This window comes from Eubalaena glacialis, chromosome 12 (genome assembly GCF_028564815.1).
Source record: "Eubalaena glacialis isolate mEubGla1 chromosome 12, mEubGla1.1.hap2.+ XY, whole genome shotgun sequence".
NCBI lineage: Eukaryota > Metazoa > Chordata > Mammalia > Artiodactyla > Balaenidae > Eubalaena > Eubalaena glacialis.
Window position 1 is genome coordinate 105,007,200 of NC_083727.1, and position 18,609 is coordinate 105,025,808.

Consider the following 18,609-nt stretch of genomic DNA (forward strand, 5'->3'; position numbering starts at 1 on the left):
TATTGGAAACACTTGGAACCTGAGCTTCCTGTCCAGGAAGCAAATAGAGAATATTCCAGATGCATATATGGAATATTCTAGCAAAATATGTGATGCCCTGTAAGTTGTTTTCAATAAAGACCTTGAATTTTACATACATATGCACACCTTTTATACCAATATGCCTAGTGTTTTGTGGGTTTTTTTCATAAATATGCCTAGTGTTTTTATTAAACACATCTTGCAGTCTTCTACTGCCATTATGATTCTATTCACTCATCCATTTTTACCAATCTTGCTATTGTAGTATGGACTATCTTGTACATATGTTATGATTTCACAAATCTAAATATTGTCTTTAGCACAACTGGCTTTTAAGGAGTGAATGACCGTTTCTTTGATGGCACCGTGACACTGCCAGCAAATACAGACAGAAAATCTAAATTCTCAAAATGAATTCACCTTCACCTTCTGATCCATTATCTCCAGCAACGTTAGCATAGCCCGAGTAACAAAGTGGACCAGGCATTTGAGAGCCGCTGTGCTAGCTACTTCCCAGTCAGCCTCTGGTCGTCATTCCCTCAGAGGGATTCCCTGGCTCCCCAGACTGGATGCAGCCCCTCTGGTTCCACCTTTCAGTGGATCCCTGTACTTTTCTATGGCAATGCTTCTCACCTTTGCAGTGAAATACTTGCTGTGTATAATTACTTGTTTAATGTCTGTCTCCTTCACTAGGCTCTCGGCTTCTTTCCATGAAGGGCAGAACTAGTGTCTAGCTTCTTCACTTCTTTATTTCAGCATAGGGTACCTGACACATGGTAGGGGTTGGATGAATATGGGAATGAGTGAATGCATACATGGAAGGAATTTATGTATGTAAAATTGTGTTTGGAAAATTGTGCAGTGTCTGGCACATAGCTGACACGTAATAGTAGCAGTAACTATGACATTGATCAGCATCGTGCAGTGGCCATGGATAAACTAGCTTACGTGATTTTACGGTACTTAAATCTATTTGATTTTCATTTCAAGGTGAAAATTGACTTGCAAGTAACCATGCCTCACAGCTACCCCTATGCAGCACTGCAGCTGTTCGGACGGTCATCCGAACTTGACAGACAACAGCAGCTCCTTCTCAACAAAGGTCTCACTTCTTACATAGGGACTTTTGACCCAGGTGAGCTCTGTGTGTGTGCGGCCATCCAGTGGTTGCAGGACAACAGTGCCTCCTACTTCCTGAACAGGAAGCTCGTGTACGAACCGTCTACACAAGCAAAGCCGGTCAAGAACACATTCCTGCGAATGTGGATCTACAGCCACCATATATATCAGCAGGACCTACGGAAAAAGATTCTGGATGTCGGGAAAAGGTTAGATGTGACAGGATTTTGCATGACGGGAAAGCCGGGGATAATCTGTGTGGAAGGCTTCAAAGAGCACTGTGAGGAATTCTGGCACACAATTAGGTATCCCAACTGGAAACACATTTCCTGTAAGCATGCCGAGAGTATCGAAACAGAAGGAAATGGGGAGGACCTGCGCCTTTTCCATTCTTTTGAAGAATTACTTCTTGAGGCCCATGGTGACTATGGCTTAAGGAATGACTATCACATGAATCTGGGCCAGTTCTTAGAATTTCTCAAAAAACACAAAAGTGAGCATGTTTTCCAGATATTATTTGGTATCGAAAGCAAAAGTTCTGACTCCTAGGAAGCTATTAAGAGACCTATGCTTGTAATCTCGCTAAGTTAGTATTTCTGTTAATAAGACCAAAATAAAAGGACCAGTTAAGCATCATCTGTGGGGAACCTAGCTCCAGCATTTTTCCCTGGAAATGAAACACAGAAGGCTTTTAACTTTATAACAGTGCAATTGTGATGTTACCTCTATGTTCTTGTGTTAATTGAAAGCTATTTAATGGTAAATTAATAAAAACCTGTCAGTTAAACCAGTGAAGCTAATTTGATTAAAAAGGAATCCAAAGCCCAGTTTAATGGCAGTCGTCAAATTGCAGCTCCGAACTCACAAATATGAATAACATTTCTCCTTTTCATGTTACTAGCATGCAGGTGACACCCCACATTTTTCTAAGTCAAGTTTAAAATCAGAACAAAGAGAGAGCACGTGTTTACCACGTTTCTCACTTGAACTTAAAACTCCCTGTTTGGGGTCTTTTCTTTTCATAAAGCCAAATCCTAACTGTAATGGCGGTGACACCACGCCGTGTTGTTACGTCAGTTGATTGACGATACTAAGGATCACGCACCAATGTTCTTGGCTGGGGTCTTCTCCACAGAACAAGATGTGGTTTCTGGTCCACGCTGCCCCACCAGTAGTGCGCGTGGGTCTTCGTCCCTGTGCCAGTTTGCATCGCTCTGTGGGGCAAGGAGTTTGGGAGAGGACCAGTGTGGATGGCCCTGTACCATCAACCTTCCTAGAGGACAAAAGGTGATGTCACTGCCATCTCTTCTGAAACTTTCAAGCTCCACAAGCTTCACCTGCCTTCTTCAAAATGAGAGTTTATTTTAACGGTAATAGCTTCTATTTAAGCAGCTCTTGCCAAACCTTTTTATTACAAAGCATCTACCCCTCTCCAGGAATTTCTGGGAGTCTCACCTGCAGTAAGGGAGGACATGAGGTCGTGAGCTGCCTCTCTGCAGCTTCCTCTGGTTTCCCACTCTCTCTTTAGGTACTACTGCCCTCTCCCAGGGAGCACCCCACTGATGTCCTGGTCCCCTCAGAACACCAAAGCTGGGTGCTGAAATGTAGTGACATGGAGGGGGTGCTTCACTCCCCATCTCGTGATGACGTTAGATGCCAAAATTCCTGCGTGTGCTGGTGGCACTTACAGAATCTTCGATGAAACGGTCCATTCCGGTGTCTGGTTTTAGTCCGTGTCTAGGATGCAGACACATGTCCGGGCAGGGCCAGGACGTGACAAACCGCAGACCCTGCACTAAGCTGACTCCTAACCTGAGGCCTGGGAACGGGGTCCACGCTGTCCTTCCCTGCGCTCCTCTTAGCTCGTCAGAATGAGTCTCCTTTCACGGCGCAACTCAGACCCTCAAACCAAGGCTCTCGTCGTGGGCCCGCCTTGCCTGCTTATCCACCTTGCCGATGCATGTGTTAATCCTGGCTTTGCATGTGGCTGGGACTCAAGCTGGGGCCTCACTTTCCCTATATACAAAGGGAGGAAATAGGACTGACATTGCCAAAGACTCATTTCTCAATCTTTAACAGGACTGAAAACAACATAGTTAGGAGTTCAATTTCCCATATAGTCTCCCCAAGGCCATAAGAAGTACAATTAGCACTCACAAGTTTTCAGGCCCTAAACAGATGTAACCCCGTTAACGTTTTTCCCTTTGAACTGAGACAGGAATAGATGCCATCCACCTAATATGTGCCTAAGCCACTCAGAGAGGGTTTTCTATGATTAAATGAGCAAAAGTAGCCACACAGAGAGAAGTTTAAAGAATACGGAACAAAAATTATTTACATAACTCAAATGAAGGGAATAAATTCTGGTTTATGGATGCTTTACTGCTTCTGGAGCTCTTTCTGATGATAATTTTTCAGAACCTACTTTGACAGGTCCAATAGGAGCATGTGCCAATGCTTTTTTCCTATCAGAAGCACTAATAATAGAAATGTAGGTTTCATAGAAAAAATATATACACACGTAATGATAATTCAAAGCTCGGCTTGTATGTATAGTAGATACACTTCTGGTGTTGTTTGCCTAGCCTGATAGGAGCCAGCACCTCCCCTACCTTCCCCAAACAGACACACACACACACGCACACTTACTCTGGTGAAATGCCCCTTCTCTGGGAGGAGAAGTGACTGGAATCAAGCTGCCCTCTAGCAGCCTCCCGGAGAGATGGTTTTGAGCTCTTGCTGCTTGAATCCCTAATGCCACCCTCCTTTCTGGCCTACGGAATGCTCAGTTGGCCAAAACCTCCTTTGAGCTACCTAACATCTGCCCCCTTTTTTCCTTCAAAGTCAGAATCAGTCTCTATTGCTTGTAATTCAAGAATCCTGATGATGTATACATTATATTTTTAAATGGTTATCTGGAAAGGATGCTCATTATAAATGCGTGTGTCTTTTTTTTTAAACGTAATTAAATCAGTATTTCTTCAAATATGTTCTCTGCTTTTCATCCCTTGTTGGTCTATTATGTTAGGCTAAGGGCTGAGGATACTCACATAATGGACTGAAGAGTGGGCTAGATGAGCTGATGCACCATAACATAAGGACTTCGAAAACATCCCTATATTAAATCAGAAATACGTTGCCTGTGAGTTTCTATGTATGTCTGCTTACATGCCATCCTTCTGAGAACTTGAGAAGGCTTGGAGGGAGCCCATCTGAGGTCTTCACAGAACCCTCTTGAACAGGACAATTTTCTTTCACTTGCTTTTACCTCAAGCAGCCCAGTAGTAAGTTGAAAGAATAGGTATTTTCTGAAGAGGGTACGGTTTGCTCAAAAATCCTGGTTTTATACAGAATCCTGATTTGCCTCAAAACTCTAAGCCCACTGGATCTCCCTCAAAGGGTCCACATGGTAGACCCACTTTCACTGCAACCTGGATTGGCCGGAGAAACTTTTTTTCTGAGCCCAGTTAAATCTAGAAGCATTTGGATCAACCCATAAATGGGCTTGAGCATCGCACATAAAATTCAAAGAGGCCCGCCAAACACTGAGGCTCCTCCTTAGTTGTAGGTGGCATAGAGCACACAATTTTTTCTTCACTATGGACAGGATATTCCAACATACACCAAAGACTAGACCACCACAAAGTTGGCTGAGGTGGCAGGATCTTGTGCTTTCCCAGGATTTATCTTCTACCCCTCAGCACGATGTATCTTACCAGGTATCCAGAGAAGCTCATGACACCTGTGCTCCAGGTCTTATGAGCATATATCATCATCAATGTGTTAGACCAGCATGATGCCCTGTACAATGGTGAGATGATCGAAGTCTGGTATTAAGAATTATATTCTGGCACACAGAGGGTTAATGGAACATTAAGAGAAGACAATCTTTAATGTTGCTTATTGATAAACTGATACTACAGGTGCCCTCTCCTTACTTGAATAAAGAAAAAACAAAAAAGCACTGGCCAAATTAATAGCTACCTACTGATCTGCTCCAAGAAAGAGAACTTGTCTGACAACAGCTACAGTTAGAATCGGCATCTGATTAAATTAATGAACCTAATGCTGTCACTCTTCGAGCCCTATCTTTCTCTTGCACATGCCAAAGATCATTTAAGTCTGGATGTGATAAAAATCACACGCTTGCTGCTTCTAAAGCTTTTGATGGTGGGACTTACCTTGGCAAATCATTTGGTACTTCTTGCCAGAATAACTCTTCTTCTATGTATCATGGATCCAGTGTGGGGATGTTGCCATAGACAATGAAGAAATCAATTCTGACTCTTCACTGGGAAGATAACTAGACGATAGATTCATTCCTATAGCATACACTTTGTCCAGTAGATCACAATGGTTTCAGAAACTTGTATTTGTTCAGACTGTTGCCAGATGATTTCCCAAATGCCTAGTGGTTTCCTTTCTGTAATGCATTGTTACCCTAGTAAGTGGAGCCTCAAAGGAAGATTTGGGAAACATATTTATGATATTACAGAGCTCTTCACCTTAGGGGTCTTTCATTTATATCTGTGCATGGCAGTTTGGTGAGGGCCTTGATACTCTGTCTTGGTGGCTCTGGTCAGGCTTTTCCACTGTTACTGTTATACATATCAAGTAGGACTTACATGGGTTGTCCACATTTTGGTCCTAAGCCAAACTGACATTCAGCTGATATGCATTGCTGTGGCTGTATCAGTTGTATACACCGGCATCTATTTTTCTTGATCAAGACCTGTGAGGTCCTAGTTCAATTTTTCAGCATCATTTCAAGCTCTGGGACCCTGTGATTTACTGGCCCCCACCAAAGATTTCTGTAGGCCAAACTATTCTGATTACACTGGACCTGATCCCTATTATGGTAACTGTTTCCACCTTGTCTCCAGTTGTTAATTACTGCAAAGTGCTGCTTTGTAAGCCTCTAGTAGCCCCAAGATTCTGATGTCTCTATTGAAATAAGGAGCCCATTTTAACTACAGCATTTCCCAGCTTATAGAGAAGAGTCATTAAAATGCTTTCCATGTCCTCCACAAAATATTAGCAAACCAAATTCAATAATACATTAAAAGGATCATACACCATGATCAAGTAGGATTTATTCCAGGGATGCACGGATGGTTCAACATCAGAAAATCAATCAATGTGATACACCCATATTACCAAACGACGGATAAAAATCATATCACTTCAATAGATGCAGAAAAATCATTTGACAAAATTCAATATCCATTTATAATAAAAACTCTCAACAAAGAGGGTATCAAGGAAACATACCTTGATGATATATATGACAAGGCATATATGACAAGCCCACAGCTAACATTATACCCAATGGGGAAAACTTGAAAGCTTTTCCTCTAAGATCAGTAACAAGGATGCCCACTCTTGTTATTTTTGTTAACAAAGTATTGGAAGTCCTAGCCAGAACAATTAGGCAAGAAAAAGAAATAAAAAGGATCCAAATTGGAAAGAAGTAAAATTGTCTCTATTTGCAGATGACATGATATTATATACAGAAAACCCTAAAGACTCAACAAAGAAATCTGTTAGAACAAATTCAGTAAAGTTGCAGGGTACAAAATCAATATACAAATTCTGTTGTATTTCTATACACTGATTAATAATGAACTATCAGAAAGAGAAATCAAGAAAAAGAATCCCATTTGCAATTGTATCAAAAAGAACAAAATACCTAGGAATAAATTTAACCAAAGAGGTGAAAGAACTGTACACTGAAAACTATCAATATAAGACACTGATGAAAGAAACTGAAGACACAAATAAATGGAAAGACATTATATGCTCATGTATTAGAAAAATTAACATTGTTAGAATGTCCATACCACTCAATCTACAGATTCAGTGCAATCCCTATCAAAATTACAATGGCATTTTTCACAGATATAGAACAAACAATCCTAAAATTTGTACAGCACAACAAAATACCCTGAATAACCAAAGCAATCTTGAGAAGAACAAAGCTGGAGGCATCACACTCCCTGATTTCAAACTATACTACAAAGCTACAGTAATCAAAACAGTATGGTATTGGAATAAAACCAGACACATAGATCAATGGAACAGAACAAGCGAGCCCAGATATAAATCCACACATATATATCGTTTAATTTATGACAAAGAAGCCAAGAATATACAATGGCAAAAGGACAGTTTCCTCAATAAATGGTGCTAGGAAAACCGGACAGTCACATGTACAAGAAGAAACTAGACCACTGTCTTACACCATACACAAAAATGAACTTAAAATGGATTAAAGATTTGAATGAAAGACCTGAAACCATGAAACTAGAAGAAAACAGGTGGTACACTCTTTGACATCAATTCTGGTGATGATTTTTTGGGTTTGACACCAAAAGTAGAGGCAACAAAAGTAAAAATAAAAAAGTGGGACTACATCAAACTAAAAATCTCCTGCACAGCAAAGAAAACCATCAACAAATGAAAAGGCAACCTACTGAATGGAAGAAAATATTTGCAAATCACATATCTGATAAGGGGCTAATTAATATCCAAAATATATAAAGAACTCATCAAATCATTAGCAAAAAAAAATTGATTTTAAAATGGGCAGAGGATTTGAATACACATTTTTCCAAAGAAGATATACAGATGGCTAATATGTACATGAAAAGACGTTCAACATCACTAATCACCAGGGAAATGCAAACCAAAACCATGAGATAACACGTTAGAATGTCTATAATCAAAAATACAAGAAATAACAAATGTTGGTGAGGATGTGGAGAACAGGAAACTTTGTGCACTGCTAGTGGGAATGCAAACTGGTGCAACCACTATGGAAACAGTATGGAGGTTCCTAAAATATTAAAAATAGAACCACCAAATGATCCAGCAATCACACTTCTGGGTATTTGAAGAAAATAAAAACCAATTTGAAAAGATATATACAGCCCTACTGCAGCAATATGTACTATATCCAAGACATGTAAACAACTAAGTGTCCACTGGCAGATAAGTGGATAAAGAAAACACACACACACACAAGCTATAAAAGAAAATAAAATCTTACCATTTCCAACAACATGGATGGACCTCAGGGGCATTATGCTAAGTGAAATAAGTCAGATAGAGAAAGATAAGTACCATATGATCTCACTTATATATGGAATCTAAAACAAAACAAAACACAAACAAGCTCATAGATACAGAGAATAGATTGGTCGTTGCCAGAGGTGGGGGATGGAGGGGTGGACAAAATGGGTGAAGGGGGTCAAAAGGTATGAATTTTCAGTTATAAAATAAGTCATGGGAATATAATGTACAGCATAGTGACTATAGTTAATAACACTGTATTGCATATTTGAAAGATGCTAAGAGAGTAAATCTTAAAAGTGCTTATCACAAGAAAAAAAAACTTTTGTAACTAGGTATGGTGATTTACTGTGGTGATCATTTTGCAATATATACAAACATTATTACCTTGTACACCTGAAACTAATATAATGTTATATGTTAATTACACCTCAATTTAAAAAATGCTTTTCATTGATGCTACTAATCCCTTCACCAATCTATTTCTCAAGGCCTTAGTGAAAGGAGGCTCACCAATAGGTCCTCTTGGGAGACTTACGAGATCATTAGGACTAGGATGGTCAGATTGCACATGACAAATCCACTCCCATATTCCCAACTTTGTAAATCTTTGAATACCTTTATATTATCTCAAGGAATGTTTGTTTTCTCAATTTCATTTAATGTGTGTCATTATCAAGTCTACATTTCAGTCAACTAACTGAACCAACAAGCAGAATCATTTTCAGCTGCTCAAGGCAGCACATTAAACGCAGGATCTGTGGCAAGTGCACCCCCATCAGTCAAGTCTGCCCAATCCCAAATTACACTTTTCCATCCTCAGTACAACATTTTCAGAATTCCATATGTTTTCCTCAGATGTTGCCAATGTAAATGAGCAAAGTCTAGACTTCTTTTGGTGGGAGTCTTCTCCTCCTGGGTTTGCCCTCTTAACTGTATCCACCACAGCTCCTCTCCATGCTGGTCTCTGATATGATGCCTATAGAGATCGTGAGATGTCATCTGGGAGGATCAGGAGGAGATGGAGTGAGGTCATTACCGGATCTTCACCTAAGGCAGTAACAGCCTCTTTAGGCAGGAAGAGCTCCCGTTTTGATGAGCAAGGAAGGACTTGCCAACTGTGCTGGTTTGCCTGGGGATGAGGGGTTTCCTGGGACACAGGACTGTCAGAACTCAAGACTAGTTTAGGGTATCACAAGTCCTCCAAATCTCCCTACCCATAGATCCCCATTCCAAATCAACATCCTCCTGTTTCCTGGTCAATACTCTTCACTTTCACATGAGAGTCCTGGTGAGGCTATGAATGCAACTCCTGTTAAAATCTGGCAACCAGCAAGATGAAGTATGACCTTGGGTTTCTGTTACTTCAGCCTTATAGCGAGTAAGGGAGAAGAGACTCTTTTAGCAAAAGTAGAGGCATTTTTTTCTAGTGTTTATACGGTGACTTGAGCTGAGAATTTAAGCCTTTGAACCTAAACTATCTCTTTCTTTATGAATCCATCTCTGTAGAAGCAACCAACCTATTCCACAGTCCTGGATTTCCTCACTTTATACTGTTATATGGCAGCACCCACTTACCAGCCAAAACCTTCCTATCCTTAGATAATGCAACACATCCATTTTTTACTTCATGTTTGTGTTTTGGGGGTCCCAAAGATACTTTGCTACATTAATTTTTATTAACTTTACATTTTTACCATTCGTATTTAGGTCTTTAATCCATCTAAAGTCTTGCTTTTTATATAGGGTGAGGTGGTAGGTCCATGAAGTAGGTCAGCTGTCCCAATCCTGTTAATAAACACTCTATTCTTTATGAGTTGATTTTTGTGCTAATTCTGTAACTAATATATTCAGGGGGTCTGTCTGTGAGCTGTTCTATTCCATTATTCTATATGTTCTCATGACTTTGATGTATATGCAAATATCTTTGATGTAAATGTGAAAAAGCTGGAGGCTTAGTATGAACAAAATGATGTAAAAATATCTCAATACTTTTTATAATATTCTGGATATGTTGGTTTAAATAAAATATATTAATATGAATTCCACCTGTTTCTTCTTTTTATGAGGCCACAGGAATTACTCATGTGACTCACTTTGTTTTCTTTCGCTTCGACAGTGCTGTTCTAACTGTACACTAGTGAATAGAGAACAGACTATGGAGAAAGGTAAACACGGATTTAGAGTCCTCCTCCTTCACTTATGAGCTCTGTGGACTTGGCACATTACTTAAACTACCTACTTCCTAAGGGAATTATGGGGACTACATTAAATAGGATAAGGTATATAGACTACCTGGTACCTGGTTAAGTAATCATCCAATGTTCGTTTCATTATCTTTCTCTGAGGACAAGGAAGTAGCTCATTCATAACAGTATACAGCACATACGACTACACATATATTAAATGCATGAATTTCATAGTGAAATTCGCTATTGAAATATTTTTAAAATTGCAAATTCCCTATCATATGACTGCCAAGACCCAGCATTGTCATTTTTAAGTGTAACAATATTTTAAGAAAAAAAGACAATTATTTTATAATTTTATTCATTCACTGTTTCTATGCTTTAATAAATCTTTGCATAAGTAAATACATTTAGTTAGAGCTACAAGACAACATGGAAACTAGACGAGAAATAGGCATTCCGGATCTTTTCAAAATAACTATATTGAGGAAACCCTTGACTGAACGTTACCATCAGAAATACCCTTACCCCTTCTACTGACACCTAAAACAACTTGTGTAACCTTCAACTTTTAATGAAATCATGTACTACTATAGTTTACCTTGAACATCTTCTTACACTCTTTAAAAGCATTACTTCAAAAACAAAAAAGTCTCCATATAATTCTATAAATAAATAGTAAATGTTACTGCACCTGAGCTTAAGAATTTACAGTTGTTTCCATTGGTTCAATTATTAACTTCAAAAGTAAAACCTGAAATTAACATTCATTTCTGGGCTGTAACTAGTAATTAGAATATTTTAATATCTGATGTAAAGATAATTTCTGATATTGGGGAAGTGGTTACAAAACTTTCTTCAAACCCAGAGGAAAGTGAGTTTGCTGTAACACAATAAGCTCTTAATTACCTGAGCTAATCAAGGGGACTTTAGGCCAGGTCACTCAGTTGGGAACCCAGCTTGCCTCGACTCTGGGGATGTTTGTCTGAAGACGTCAACTCCACAGGCAGCCCTTTCTCAAGGAGCTCACCCACTCTTCTCAGGTCTGCCCACTTCTCAGGCTGTGCTCAGCTGAAGGCACCAACCTCAGGATAGGGCCATGGTCCACAAAGGCCCAGCAGCAATGGTGTGGAGCTGAGATAGGGTACTTGGTCAGGGGGAAAGAAAGGTGCTTTTACGAAGGGATTTCTGACTGAGGACCAAGGTGATAAGGAGATGGAACAATGTCGAAAGAACATTAAAATCTAAGGCTGCACAAGGCATTGTAAACAGCAGTGGTCTTTCTTAGAAATGTTAGAATTCAGCTGCACAAAAAGAACAGATATAATCTAGGATTGGAATAAAAATACCTGAGGAGTTTTTTTTCTCTAGGCAACAGAGTAAGTGTTGTTTCTGTTTTTAGCAAAAGTTCGTCTATGCCTAAATTCATTTCGATCTTTTTTTTTTTACAAAGTAGATTTTTAATAAAATGAACAATTATGGGTTTTAATACTGATATCAATTTATTACTAATTTTAGTCTTCCCCTTAGCTCCCTATATAAAAATGATGGGTTTCTCAGTAGTAGTTACAATAGCTTTTAAACAGAACTTGGGCAAAATAATTAAGATAGAAACCATAAATAACCATAAAGTAAATGAAGCAAAATTGTCTAGTAAGATGTTTACCCTAAAGTATATTAATATTCTTCCATAAATTTTTAGATTGTTAAAGTAAAATTATCTTACTCTAGTATATTATGAATCATTATAAAAGATTCCAATCTTTGAAAATTATGAAAGACTTCAAGACCTCATTAATGGAGTTAGAAATATCAGCTATTAAGCTACTAGTCAAGTTTGGTCTGTATTTTCTGGGCCTCTTCAGGCCAAGAATAACAATCGGGTAGAATCTGCTCATAATCAGTGCTATACATCTGAGAGTAGACAAATGCTTCCTTGTTTTGGGGTTCAGGATAAACTGTGGCTGTCTTTTCTTGGTATGCATCTTTCACAATCTAGAAATAAGAAAAGAATATTAATTATTTTAATGGATAGAGATGATGGTCAGCACATGTCAGAAATTTTTATCTGTTTCATCAACAGATGAATAGATAAAGAAGGTATGGTACATATATATATACAATGGAATACTACTCAGCCATAAAAAAGAACAAAATAATGCCATTTTCAGCAACATGGATGGACCTAGAGATGATCATACTAAGTGAAGTAAGTCAGAAAGAGAAAGACAAATACCATATGATATCACTTATATGTGGAATCTAAAATATGACACAAATGAACTTATCTACAAAACAGAAACAGAATCACGGACATAGAGAACAGACTTGTGGTTGCCAAGGGGGAATGAGGGGCCAGAGAGAGACGGATTGGGATTAGCAGATGCAAACTATTATATATAGAATGGATAAACAACAAGGTCATACTGTATAGCACAGAGAACTATATTCAGCATCCTATGATAAACCAAAATGGAAAAGAGTATAAAAAAAAAAGAATGTGTATATATATATATATATGTATATATATATATATATACATATATGTTTAACTGAATCACTTTGCTATACAGCAGAAATTAACACAACATTGTAAATCAACTATACCTCAATTAAAAAAAAAGAATTTTTTATGTATCAAAAAATTAAGTTCTAATTTATATCTTGTCTGTTTCCAAAAAATTAAGTGTATTATAATAAGAACACATAATCACAAAGAAGATAAAAAGTGAAAATGCAATTATAAATCATGTAACAAGAGTAGACTACGGTATCAGCAAGAAAGGAAAGTGTGAAGAGTACAGATTTACTCATGGGTGATCCTACCAGAATTTCTCAGATAAGTCAGTCCTAACAGCCTTGAAATGACTTGACTGATAATTAACTGAACTAAATACCTTAAACTCCCTGCTAAGTTTGCACTCAGATACCCTGCAGCTTCAGCAATCCCGATTCCGACCACAGCCTCCTACGGAACCTCTCTCTCTATCCCAGGGTCTCCTGATTCTAATCAGCGGGGCTCTGGAGCCAGTCTCCGTGCTCTGTGCCTTACTGGTATCACAGAACCTTGTCTCCACGTCTTTGTGGGGAACCCTCAGTGCTGGCTTTCTCCTTTCAGAGCTGTCTCCTGCCATGTCATTCTTTTCCTAACCTTACTTGGGCCCATGTGGTTGCACATTATGCTTTTACCCTTTAAAAATAAAAAACGAACTAAAATAACTTTGTCTCAAATGAATTTCCCCGAAGTCAATTTCAAACCTTCCCGTGTCAAGTCTCCATTTGACTCTCATCGCTCTGCTGAGAAAATTCCAACTGATCAAAGAGAACGATCTCAATTTCTCTTTTCCTCAACTCAAACTGTCTCTTCCGTATCTTCAAACATTCTCTTCCCCTGCTTTCTTTGAAGAATGGATTCTCCCTGTTGTCAAAATTAATCACTCCATATGTGCTCTTTAATTCACTCCAGTTTTTAAGAAAGCAATCATTAAGGAGCTACTTGTATGACAGACTTATTTGAATAAGCGTGATTTTGAAGAATATCAGAATGATTAAGTATCTCTTCTCAATGTAAAATTATGCATTTATGAAAAAATTAAAGTTATAAAGACTGTGCTGTATTATGGAAAAATGTTTATGAAAAAAGCATGATCAAAAGTGTGTGAATACACCCTTACACGTTATTAAAACAGTGTTAGAAAAGAAAGCAAACAAATGAAAACAGACTGCAAGCAAACACACACGCCAAAATGATGACAACGCTTGTTTTAGAAAAGTAGAATATCAGGTATTTTCCTCTTTTCTATTTTTCAGAGTGCCTATGGTGTGGTATTACTATGTTTTTAACAGATATTCTTGAGTTACAATTCACTGACCACAAAATTCAACAGTTTTAACATATAATCCAATTATTTCTATAAATTCAGAGTTGGGCAACTGTTACCACATCCAGTTTCAGAACATTTCCATCACCCCAAAAGGTTCCCCTGTGCCTCTTTTGCAAAGGCTGTATCACTTTTATAATAAAATGTTCTGTTTCATTCCTGACACAGACTCTGCGGAAATCCATTCCTCTTTCTGCTCCCAGGACACACCGTATTAACGATGCTCTCTCAGTGAAATCTTCACTCTCTCCTTCTCGTCAATGCCAGACTCTCTGGAAGACGAGAGCTTCACCTGTTACCACATGTAGATGATCCCCCACCTGTATATCCAGCCTCTCTTTAAGTTTCAGTCATCACCATCTACTTGTTAGAATTGTACATTTGAATGTATTGGATTGGCCCAAAAGTTCATTCAGGTTTTTCTGTAAGACGTTACGAAAAACCAGAACGAACCTTTTGGCCAACCCGCTGCCATGGATACCACAAACCTGCAGTCTACTTATATCACCTCCCTTCCTGAAGCTGATTCTTTGTCCAGGTTTCCCAATTTCTGTTTATCCACTCAGCATTCGTTCCTCTTTCTAGTTGTCATATCTGAGTTTTTCATACTCTCCTGCTGTCCCTCGTCTTCTTACTTACCTCTCTGATCATATGCTACTCTTTTTCACTGAAACCTTCAAAATGAACTTAAAGTGATAATGTGATGTTCAGTGTATTAATAATTCAAACTAGTTTAAAACTAGTAGATACAAATTAGGAGAAAACATAAGCATACTCTTTCCTAAATAGATAACCAAGCAGATTATCTGAAGTTTTTTTTTGAAGGATTACTTGGTTTTTGAAGCATCTACCCTGAATCAACAAAATAAATCATGACATATGAAATCTAAATGGTGTTGTTCTGATAAACTTGCTAATAGCTTTGGTTTTCAGCCAGGAGCAAATTTGCCTCCAAGGGGACATCTGGCAATGTCTGGAGACATTTTTGGTTGTCACACCTGTTGCAGAGGCTACTGGCATCTGGTGAATAAGGGCCAGGGATGTTGCTAAACATCCGACAATGCCCAAGACAGCCCCCGTGACAAAGAGTTACCCAGACACATGTGCGTAGCGTTGAGGTTGAGAAACCCTAGTTTCAACATATGACGACTATTGTGGGCTGAAATACGTCACCTGAAAATGTTGATGCCTTAACCTCTAGTACCTCAGAGTGGAGCTGTATTTGGAGATAGGACCTTTAAACAGACAATTAAGTTAAAATGACGCTATTCCAGCGGGCTCTAACCCAAGTTGACTGGTGTCCTTATAAGAACAGAAAACTTGGACACACAAAGAGACCCCAGGGATGTGCAAACACAGAGGAAAGGCCACACGAGGACCCAGCAAGAAGGTGGTCATCGACAAGCCAAGGAGAGGCCTCCAAAGAAACCAGACCTGCCAACCCCTTCGTCTTAGATCTCTAGCCACCGTGAGAAAATAAATTTCTGTTATCTAAGTCACCCATTTTGTGGCAGTTTGTTATGGCAGCCTTAGTAAATGAATACAACTAGCCTGCAAAAAGAGTCAGTTTCTCTCTCGTCTTAGTTGTAGAAAATGTAGGTTCTTCTTGGCTAGTTCCTTGAAGAGCTCACCCGCCACCCCAGCCAGCTTTGAGTTCTCTGTTCTCACTGTTTCGCTTTCTGCCCAGTACAATCAACTGTGATTTTCAAGGTGCCACACATCCACAGAGACATGGATAAGGCAGGTGGTTCAAGGTCTGTCACTCTACCATATGTGCAATACTGTGGTGACTATCTCAGTGTCATATGGAAGATACCAACCAAAAAAAAGGCCAAGTGGAGGAAGCTTAGTTGAAATGAAACCCTGATGAATTATCTGAATTATGGGAGAGAAAAAGAATGGGGAAATTAATGATTCAACCCATTTCTAAGGATCAAACATAGTTCCTAAGCTCTGCCGAAGCACCAGGCCTCGTTTCTCTGACTTCTGACATAATAAGTTGATACAGATATTTCAAGGAAGTGGATTTTTAATACCTAAACATGCACATTCAGCCACAGGTGGAAGGGAAAATAATGAGGCTTCAACAAGAGTGGTTTTACCTTTTCTGCAATTTTCAGAGAAACATCTCTAATGGTGTCCAAAGGAGGATAAAGCCGGCCCTCTTCCAAGTGTTTATCTGATACTTGCTGAGCTATAACCTTAAAAAAAAAAAAAAAAAAAAAAAAAGAAAGACAAAACAATACTTCATATCATAGAATGTGGTAGTTGTGAGTATAATGGTGAATGGTCTGGATAAAAGCAGATCCCATTAACGCCATCACCCAATTGCATCTCTCCCTTTCTCAAGGGAAAAACTGAGCTCAGAGAGGCTTGGTGACCGGTGGGAGAAGACAAATAGTGAAATAGATGGGGATGAGCATCTGGGTTTCCTCTTAACCCAGTTCCTTTGCTACTGTACCATGAAATGCTGGCAGCTTTCTTGTTTGATGCACTAGAGGGACAGGGGAAGAAGGGTAAGGAAGGCAGAGGAGGATGAGAAAAGTGATGGAAAAGGACCCTGAAAACAGAGGAGAGGCTGGTCAGGCCTTGCTCCCAGCTCACATACTCTTGCACGGGAGGCAGAGCAGGAGGCTGAGAGAGCTACTTCTGACTCACATGGCAAGCAGGATACAGATTCTGGATTATCCAAATCACCTAACTAGCCTCAGCCTTGGCTGTCCCCAAGCCATTCCCTATTTCTAAAGGAAACAGTGTAGACATGAAAATGGGCTACAAGGGTAGATCTTATGTTAAATATTCTTATCACACACACATTCATAATAATAATAAAGAGGGTGGGAAAAAACTTCTGGAGGTGATAGATTTGTTTATGGCATGGATTGTGGTGATGGTTTCAAAGGTGTATACTTACTTATCTCTAAATTCATCAAGTTGTAAGATATACGGCTTTTTGTTATGTCAATCACACCTCAATAAAGTAGCTTAAAAGCATGAGGCAGGAAGAAGATGGCGGAAGAGTAAGACGCGGAGATCACCTTCCTTCCCACAGATACATGAGAAATACATCTACACGTGGAACTGCTCCTACAGAACACCCACTGAACGCTGGCAGAAAACGTCAGACCTCCCAAAAGGCAAGAAACTCCCCACGTACTTGGGTAGGGCAAAAGAAAAAAGAAATACCAGAGACAAAAGGATAGGGACGGGACCTGCACCAGTGGGAGGGAGCCGTGAAGGAGGAAAGGTGTCCACACACTAGGAAGCCCCTTCGCGGGCGGAGACTGCGGGTGGCAGAGGGGGGAAGCCTCGGAGCCACGGAGGAGAGCGCAGCCACAGGGGTGCGGAGGGCAAAGCGGAGAGATTCCCGCACAGAGGCTCGGCGCCGAGCAGCACTCACCAGCCCGAGAGGCTTGTGTGCTCAGCCGCCGGGGCGGGCGGGGGCTGCGAGCTGAGGCTCCGGCTTCGGTCTGATCGGATCGCAGGGAGAGGACTGGGGTTGGCGGCGTGAACACAGCCTGAAGGGGTTAGTGCACCACAGCGAGCCGGGAGGGAGTCCAGGAAAAGGTCTGCAGCTGCCAAAGAGACAAGAGACTTTTTCTTGCCTCTTTGTTTCCTGGTGCGCAAGGAGAGGGGATTCAGAGCGCCGCCTAAACGAGCTCCAGAGACGGGCGCGAGCCGCGGCGATCAGTGCGGACCCCAGAGACGGGCATGAGACGCTAAGGCTGCTGCTGCCGCCACCAAGAAGCCTGTGTGCGAGCACAGGTCACTATCCACACCGCCCCTCCCAGGAGCCAGTGCAGCCCGCCACGGCCAGGCTCCCGTGATCCAGGGACAACTTCCCCGGGAGAGCGCACGGCGCGCCTCGGGCTAGTGCAACATCACGCCAGCCTCTGCCGCCGCAGGCTCGCCCCGCCTCCTCCGTACCCCTCCCGATCCCCCCCGCCTGAGTGAGCCAGAGCCCCCGAAGCAGCTGCTCCTTTAACCCCGTTCTGTCTGGGCGGGGAACAGACGCCCTCAGGCGACCTACACGCAGAGGCGGGTCCAAATCCAAAGCTGAACCCCGGGAGCTGTACGAACAAAGAAGAGAAAGGGAAATCTCTCCCAGCAGCCTCAGAAGCAGCGGATTAAAGCTCCACAAACAACTTGATGTGCCTGCATCTGTTGAATACCTGAATAGACAATGAATCATCCCAAATTCAGGAGGTGGACTTTGGGAGCAGGATATATTAATTTTTCCCCTTTTCCTTTTTTTTGTGAGGGTATATGTATATGCTTCTGGGTGAGATTTTGTCTGTATAGCTTTGATTTATAATAGCTTTATTTTA

The 18,609-nt window shown here is 40.4% G+C and overlaps 2 protein-coding genes across 2 annotated transcripts in view; one reads left to right on the forward strand and one right to left on the reverse strand.

Moving 5' to 3' along the window:
- RWDD2A (RWD domain containing 2A) overlaps positions 1-1,861 on the forward strand; it is a 2,736-nt gene extending 875 nt beyond the window's left edge. Inside the window, exon 2 of the mRNA XM_061207544.1 lies at positions 1,012-1,861. Coding sequence (XP_061063527.1) covers positions 1,012-1,689 — 678 coding nt within the window. The 3' untranslated portion in view covers positions 1,690-1,861. The remainder of the gene's footprint in view (positions 1-1,011) is intronic.
- Positions 1,862-10,772: 8,911 nt separating this feature from the next.
- Positions 10,773-18,609, reverse strand: part of ME1 (malic enzyme 1) — a 192,134-nt gene continuing 184,297 nt past the window's right edge. The window contains exons 13-14 of the mRNA XM_061207103.1: positions 16,384-16,482; positions 10,773-12,395 (exon numbers count right to left, since the gene is read on the reverse strand). Of these exons, the coding sequence (XP_061063086.1) occupies positions 12,228-12,395; positions 16,384-16,482 (267 nt within the window). The 3' untranslated portion in view covers positions 10,773-12,227. The remainder of the gene's footprint in view (positions 12,396-16,383; positions 16,483-18,609) is intronic.